The sequence below is a fragment of the Pteropus vampyrus genome, unplaced genomic scaffold (genome assembly GCF_000151845.1).
Source record: "Pteropus vampyrus isolate Shadow unplaced genomic scaffold, Pvam_2.0 Scaffold226, whole genome shotgun sequence".
Lineage (NCBI taxonomy): Eukaryota > Metazoa > Chordata > Mammalia > Chiroptera > Pteropodidae > Pteropus > Pteropus vampyrus.
Window position 1 is genome coordinate 1,014,846 of NW_011889007.1, and position 8,247 is coordinate 1,023,092.

General features: G+C 55.5%; 1 protein-coding gene across 1 annotated transcript in view; it reads left to right on the plus strand.

Moving 5' to 3' along the window:
• ACSBG2 (acyl-CoA synthetase bubblegum family member 2) overlaps positions 1 to 2,727 on the plus strand; it is a 24,647-nt gene extending 21,920 nt beyond the window's left edge. Inside the window, exons 9-11 of the mRNA XM_023538600.1 lie at positions 1,469 to 1,710; positions 1,802 to 2,048; positions 2,504 to 2,727. Coding sequence (XP_023394368.1) covers positions 1,469 to 1,710; positions 1,802 to 2,048; positions 2,504 to 2,577 — 563 coding nt within the window. The 3' untranslated portion in view covers positions 2,578 to 2,727. The remainder of the gene's footprint in view (positions 1 to 1,468; positions 1,711 to 1,801; positions 2,049 to 2,503) is intronic.
• Positions 2,728 to 8,247: the final 5,520 nt, after the last annotated feature.

Consider the following 8,247-nt stretch of genomic DNA (forward strand, 5'->3'; position numbering starts at 1 on the left):
GATGGGTAGATGTCGCCGTGTGCCAGTATGAGGGTCACGTGATTTTCATGTGTCGCAAATATTGTTATTCTTTGGGCTTCTTTCCAACCACTTGAAATGTAAAGACCAGTTTTGGCTTGCGGCCACACGAAAACAAGCAGAAGCCTGAATTTGGCTACAGTCTGCCCCCTCCGAAGCAGACAGAACATCTGGCACTGAGCCCGACAGAGGGAGTAACTATTCGATAAGGGGGCCACGTCAGCGTTATGTCCGTGATAAGCAACGGGAAGCCCTTCTGAAACAGGTTTGAGTGAACAACGGAAACTGGTTTCACAAACTGTGAGGTCCCAGTGGTCTTGCTTTAGGCCAAAGCGACGGCGGGAGGAGCCTCTTTAACCTTCTCTTGATGAGCTCTCTCCTGCGTTGGAGCCGTTCTCAAAGAGGCTTTTCCCAGTTGATGACAAGGTGGCCGCCAACGGTCTAGGCTTCCCCTAAATCCCAAGGGAAAGAGCATGTTGTTCCTGATAGTTTCAGCACAAGTTTTGGTCTTGGCCCTCCCCCATTGGGTCTCATCTCAGAATGAATCACTGTAGGTCAGCGGTCCCCAACCTCTGTGGCACCAGGGACCGGTGCTCCTGTGAGAATCTAACGCCTGAGGATCTGAGGCGGAGCTGAGGCGGCGATGCCAGTGCTGGGGAGCGGCTGCAGATACAGATGAAGCTTCGCTGGCCCACCGCTCACCTCCTGCTGCGCGGCCCGGTTCCTAACGGGCCACTGACCGGTACCAGTACCGGTCCCCAGCCAGGGGTTGAAGACGGAATGTGCCGATTGGTCAGACTTGGTCACATGCTCACCCTGCAGTCCACCTGCCCAAAGCACATACAGATGGAGAGTAGCTCCCTAAGGAAACGCCAGGGGGCGTTTATTCAAAGCGGGAGTCGCTGGGCAGAGAACGCCACGGATGTCCATTAGGTGATCATATCATTACTGTGGCTATGACCACCTCAGGAAAGGTGACGGCAAGATCACGGGATGAGATGGAGAGAGTCTGGGTGGATGGGACAGGAAGTGGCAAGCATCTCGGGAGGAAAGGACAAGTGAATGTGCCTGGGGCAGCAGGAGGAGCTCTTGGAGAATTTTAGAGGCTGGGAGGAGAAAGCGATACAATTTTTTTAGACTGTGCCAAAATTAAGGATGGGACACATAATTTCAGACTTAGAACCTGACTTAGAACCTGGACTTAGGTTCTTTTGGGGTTACCAAGTGATGGAAAATCAGGGGACAGAGAGACAGGGTGTGGCCAGAGGCATGTCACTATTTTCCGAGCAAGGCGTATTGGAGGGCCTGGACCGGGGCGTGGGGGACCGAGCTGATAAGACACTGTGCTGGTGGAATGCGCCGGTGACTCTGGGTCTGTGGCTTGGCGAAGGGCACGGTGGGAGTCCTGGCCATGGGCAGGGGTCCTCCTCCGCTTCTGGGATTTTCTAAGTGAGTGGTTGTCCGTGCCGACATCTGTCCCCTCTGATCCTCGGGAAGGCAGAGGTTTCGTCTTATCGTAGTCGAACCCACCCCAAGCCGGGTTTTATTCCAGAAATCATCATCACAGCCAGCGGCGAGAACGTGTCCCCTGGCCCCATCGAGAACATGATTAAGAAGAAGATCCCCATCCTCAGTCACGCCATGTTGGTGGGAGATAAGGCGAAGTTTCTGAGTATCCTGCTGACGCTGAAGGTAATGGGGTCCACGGCGCACCCCGCGGGTCCTCGAGGCTGGCCGGGGCACACGTGCGTGTCGGTGTGGTGACAGGGGTGTCCCGGGGCAGTGTGAGACGGACTCGATAACCGGAGAGCCGTTGGACAAACTGAACTCGGAGGCCATCAAGTTCTGCCAGAGCGTGGGCAGCCAGGCGACCACCGTGACTGAGATCGTGGTGCAGCACGACCTCCGGGTCTACGCGGCCATCCAGAGGGGCATCGATGCTGCGAACCAGGAGGCCAACTCTGGCACACACAGGGTTCAGAAGTGGGTCATCTTGGAGAAGGACTTTTCCATCTGGGGTGGAGAGCTGGGTGAGTGGTGGGAGAGCCAGTGGCCTTGGCACTTGGAGGCTGGTCCCTGGCTAGTGTCCAGGGCCACGTGGGCTCTGAGGAGTCATGCCCTTTTCTGAGGGTCAGAGGGTCTGCGGGACCAGCTGGGGATCGGGAGAGGGACGCTGCCACCTCCAGCCGCCTGGTGCCCGGCTCTCCCCAAGCACATGCACACGGACACCCACAACGTCCCTTCTCCCCTGGGCTCTGCTGGGACAGCCCCTCCGCCCGGGGATCAAAGCCCAGCTCCTGACCATGGCCCTGTGGCTCCCTCTCCTCCGACTCTCCTGGCACTTACTCCTCCCCACCGAGGAAAGGCGGTGCACCCAGGAAGTGGGCCCCGGCCCCAGCCGTGGGAGCCTGTCGCCTGGTCACACACGGGGATGTGGCCTTGCAGTTGATCTCCAGAACCGGACTCGTTTCTCCTTTCTTGACAGGTCCAACGACAAAGATGAAGAGATACTTCATAACCCAGAAATACAAAAAGCAAATTGAAAACTTCTACCAGTGACTTCACTGCGAGCCACTCTCGGCTGCCCTGCTGGTGAGACCGGCCGCGCCTCGAGCGAGTCCAGCCCAGGCGGTCCCTCGTGTGGCAGGTAGGTCCGCGAGCAGAGCTGCGGCGGCCATGCGCACACGTGCGCACGCCTTCGGTCACCGTGGTCCTGGGTAGTGTCCGGCCTCGGCTCTCACTGTCTCTGCCAGGGTCGCGCGGGGCACGCGGGCTCCTTCATGGTCGGCCGCCCACATCGTTAGCTGTTATTCTGGCCTTTTCCACTTGTCGCCGAGAGGGAGCAGAGCAATCTTCCCCTCCAGGACCAGAGCTGTTCGTTAGACGCCCAGATGTTTCACTGTGGCCTCTCTGGAGAAAGCCGCTTGCCAGAAACTTGGCTGGGGGGAGCACTACCTGCCAGGAAACCCAGGAATGAAGCATGGTGGCCCGTCACAGATGGCAAGGGACGGAGACTTGTGTTCCTGCCCAGCCCTCCTTCCCCCGAGTCTTGTCCTTAGGGAGCCCCCGTGACACCGCGAGTCACTAGACGTGGTGCAGGCAGAGAGCAGAACGCGCCGTCACATCGTCAGTCATCCTTGGGGCCACCTGTAACCCTGTGACGGTCGCGTCTTTCTCTTGACGCCCCAGCCAGCATATGCGTATGCGTTTACGGGGGCTGTGGTAGCACAAGGCCACGGGCCAGGGGCTCAGACGACAGGGCCCTGGGCCGGGGGCTCGGACGCCAGGAAAGCTTTTTCTTGCGGTTCTGAGGCCGGAAGTCTGAGATCAAGGTGTCAGCTGGGTTGGCTCCTTGGATGCCATCTTTTCTGTGTCCAGATTTCTCCCTTTTATAAGGACACAGGTCATACCGGCCAGGCCCACCCTCCGGACCTCATTTCAACGTGATCGCCTCTGCAGAGATCCGTGTCTCTAAGTCCTTTGTGTTCTGCGGCACGGGGTGGGGTCAGGACTTCAACATGCGGCCCCGGGGGAGGGGACGCGGCACAGCCCGTCACTCCACCGCCATCCGTTTCCTTCCCTCCGTCGCTACCTGGTGCAGGTCCTCACACCCTCGGCCCTCAGCCCAGCAGCCAGCGCATTCATCGTTCCGCATCTCGTGAAAGATTTCTAATTTCACTTTGCAGTTGCCTAAGAAACCATAGACACTGATGAGGGGTTGGGAGATGGGCCCTCCGCGCTTGTGCTGGCCGGTGTGGCAGCCACCGGCCACAGTGTGGCACGTCGGAATCGAGGTATGCGTATGTGGAAAATACACACTGGGTTGTGAAGGCTCAGAATATAAAGTATCTAATCAATATTTTTAAATATTTGTTACATGTTGAAATGATAATAGTTTGGATATCCTGGGTTACATAAATTACATCCTATTTCAATCAATTTCATCAGTTCCTTCTTTGTGGCTAAAGGAAAATTTTAAAGTGTACGGGTGGGTCACGCAGTATTTTCCTTGGACAGTGCTGAGGGGTCCGATTTTCTAACTCATAAACGCATCAGTTCATTTAGAAACATTTTCATTTTATGGCCGCTGCAGGGTCTCGGAGAGTGTCCCAAGGCCCCCGCGTGGTGGTGACTTGCTTCCCCTCTCTCTGGCCCCCTGCGGGAGCTCCCCACCAGCCCGTGCTGCGTCCTGCTGAGCGGGGGCTGTCCCCTCTGCCTTTCAGGAGCCGGCTTCCCTCCGGACCAGTCCCTCGACGATCGACGATCGATCGATTGCTCGTGCATTGAAGCGGCGCTCCGCTGGGACCGGCCACACCTTTCGAAGCGATAGGGTGTCGCAGATCTCAGTCCCGATGAACTTCGGCGTCATCCCTTCCAAGCGGACGCTTATGGCAGGTCTATGCAGAACGGCTTGGTGTAGAAGGCAGGCCTGAGCTGTGGCTTCCAACTGGATTTTGTTCTCTCCAGAGGCCCGACCGAGACATCGGAGAGAAAAGCATCCACAAGTTTAAGAACCGGGCCCGAACCGGCATGCCTCCCGGAGGCAGACTGGAAACCCTAACACCGGGCCCCGATACCAAAGCCACCCGTCCTGGGCCCCGGCCGTTGGCCAGACGCAAACGTTTCGTCTTTTGTTGAGAAGCTCAGACTCTGAAATCAGCTCAAATTCTGGCTATAGCTGTGTGTGAGTTCAACCTTCTGAGCCTCGGGGTGTTTTTATCTGTGGAAACAGACGCCCCTCGCACAGGGTGGCTGTGAAGTTCCACCGATGGCAGACGGAGTGTGGCCTCGGACGCCTCAAAGCCCCCGGTACACGTTAGCGGTCGCCATCAAAGCACCGTCGGTCCTGGTCAACGGCGAGGGCTTTGACAAATTCCCTCTCCGGGGATGAGTTTTGCTGGTGTCACAAGGTCCAGAATAACAGCAGTTTAAAGAAAAGAGACGTTTTTGGCTCTTTCACCCAACGGCCCGTGTGTCGGCAGAGCAAAGTGGATGCGGAAAACCCATGGTCCACTGGCCGCTAAGAGTGTGGGTGGGGGCAGCCGGGGAAGGGACACCCCCGGGCCAGGGGAGGGCAGCACATCAAGACAGGAGGACGAACCTCGTGTCCCTTAAGGTCCTGGACACCCAGCCAGCAGCCCAGGGCCCCTTTTAGTTTTAAAACGTACAATTGGAAGTAGGTCAGAAATGCATTGAGCCATTCTTGTGAAAAAAATTAATTTGGTGCAGGTAAGGCTTACGCTGGTCACGTTCTATGGCCCCGCCCATCTACCTGGCAGGTGTCTATTTTTTATTAGGTAAGTCCCGTTACTCCTCTTTGCGGGTTCCATGTTTGCAAGCTGGCCTGCTTGCTAAGAATTATCTGCAACCCAAAACCCACACCCCCGGAGCCTGTGACCATTTGCGGACATGTCCAAGCCGTGAACGGATTGGAGCGCCCCACACCCCCGTTCCCAGCTGAGGTCAGACAAGGCAATGCCCTGCCTTCCTCCTTCAGCTCATACTGTAAGTGCATGTCCTTTTAGAGGTCTACTTAGTGCCTTTTTTTTTTACATTTTTGTTGGTGATTTTGCTGTTGAAAATTGCTCCCGAGCAGGGCTACCGTGCTGTCTCGTGTTCCTGAGTGCAAGAAGGCTGTGGCGTGCCTTATGGAAAAACGTTAGGCAAGCTTAGTTCAGGTGCGAATTCTAATGTTAATGAATCGACAGCACATACTAGATAAGGTGTCTTTCGACGGAAACAGACACAATACGAGGTGATGCATTGATCGGTTGATAAAAATGTCGTGACCAGAGGCTGCCAGGGACCTGTTTCTCCTGAGAGCTGTGGTTCTGTATCTGCCAATTCAGTGCTGATAGCAAGTTTATGGAACATCGCTACCACAAACAGCAAGACCGACCGTATATAAATATACCTGTGTCGCTCTAAGAAAAATATATGTATGCGTGTGTGCGGTAGAGAGGGGAGGATTTATTTTTACATATAAAAAATATAAAAGAGACGTCTTCTCTTCCAGGCGGGGGCAGTCAGCACAGTGGTTGAGGATGTGGGGTCGGGGCATGGCGGGCGGCTGCAGGGAGGAGCAGGCAGCAGGCTTGGTGGCCGCGGGCATGAGGCGGTGAAGGAGACAGAGCAGCGGCAGGCCGAGATGGCAGGGTGGCTGGGAGGCTGGATGCCTTGAGCAAATAAGTAAATATGTTGCAGGAAATAGAAGCTGAGTTTCTTACTGCCGGAGAAGAAATTTAGGAGAATTAAATTAGAACTGGAGGTACTGGACAAATTCATAACACAGGTACAGATATATAGACATGCGTTATACAAAGTGTCTATACATTTGTGTGCGTGCACTCCCATACACATTTACACATATACACACGTATGTATGCACATTTCCTAGTTCGGTCTGCTCAGGGGCCCTGGACGCAGTGACACGCGGTGGCAGCGAGCACACTGGACACCCAGATCTCAGGTCTTGGTTTCTAAACCCCACCAACCACTACGAGGAACCAGGGCTGTTTGGAGAAATGCCTGATTCCAGGCCTAGGGCAGGGAAAGTATGAGATAAGCCTGGAATATCTTGTGCCAGAAAGCAAGGAGGTGGCCCCAAATTTGCGGGACCTGGCAAAGGCCAGAGTAGCCAGCTTGAATCTGGTGCCAAATCTGGGGCGATCTGAGCATCGAGATAAATAATGATCGTGATGGATTATAACCCACCCAATAACTCATTGAACAATGGGATATATTGAAAATACGAATCCAAGCAAATATATGTTGATGAGTGAATTGGGGAAAGGGAAAGCTCTTCCTTACTGTGGAAAGCCAACCGAGCCAGAAGGCATTATGGAATTAGAAGATCTCCACTTGGCGACCATTACGGAGGCGGCTAACTCAAGTGGGAGTCATCAGTGGGTAAGTCCGTGTCGGCGGTTTGACGAGGAAGAAGGTATTGGCGTAATATGAGAACACCTCCACCTGTGGGGAAGGCGAGTTTAAGGCGAGGGGACCTGAGAGACGTGGGCTCGACCAGGTGATCAAGGGCAATGTCACCAGTGTGGGACGGGTCAGCAACACATGCCTCCCGATACACTGTGCTGGAAAGAACACAGCACGGTTTCTGTCACGCTCCCGCTGAGGAAGCGGCAGTCGGTGGGGGCTTTGGGGCCGAGCACAGAAGCGACACAATCGCCAGGTGGCTGCAGCTCAGACGGGTGTCACGTAAGGGGCGCTGGCGGGTCTGCGTGCAGAGGACGCAGGAATGCATTGAGCCATTCTTGTGAAAAAAATTAATTTGGTGCAGGTAAGCCTTACGCTGGTCACGTTCTATGGCCCTGCCCATCTACCTGGCGGGTGTCCATTTTTTATTAGGTAAGTCCCGTTACTCCTCTTTGCGGGTTCCATGTTTGCAAGCTGGCCTGCTTGCTAAGAATTATCTGCAACCCAAAACGCACAACCTCACGGCGCGAGACCTTCCAGGAGCCACGGCGCAGGGGCTACCGCCCAGGAGGGGAGGAGGGCAAGGGGACCCCAAGGCAAAGGGCTTGTCCAGGCGGCACTGCCCAGCAGCGGGCGGGGGCTTTGGGCCAGGGAGCTCCAGAGGGCAGTGGCGGCCTGGACCCATGACAGCTCTGGGCTTTATCTTGTCTACGGCACACGCTTGGTGCAGCTTCTCACGGTACACGAAGCAGGCAGGCTCTAAATGGCTAAAAGTCTGCTTATTCAGCTCTATTTCAAACAACTAGATGTGTGAGAATTTGCATTTGCTACCATCTTTCCCTTCCAACGGCGTGCGAGGTTGCAATATAACTTAATAGCCTCTACGGGCTACGAAATCATCTTTTTCAAGTCAAAAAAAAAAAAAAAAAAAAAGTTTGGCACCAGAGGGCTTTTGAGCTAACGGGTCCCAGACTGCTGCGAAGAAGCAAACGTGGGGACAATCGCAGGGGCCTCACTGGCTCATTTATGTGAGAAAAGCACATCCTGAGTCTGGTCGTAACGAAACAGCAGACGAAGCCACGCGGAGAGTCACCCTGCGGGAGGTCAGGCGGTGCTCTGGAAGGCTGGCCAGGGACGGAGCCGGCGCGACGCGGAGCCGCGCCGGGCCGAAGGGGTCTGCAGAGCCGTGACAGCAGGACCAGGAAGGAGGACGACATCGCGGGGTCAGCTGGGGACCATGAATGGGGTGCGAGTCCTGGCTGGCCGTGCGGCGCAGCCGACTCCCTGACTTGGGGG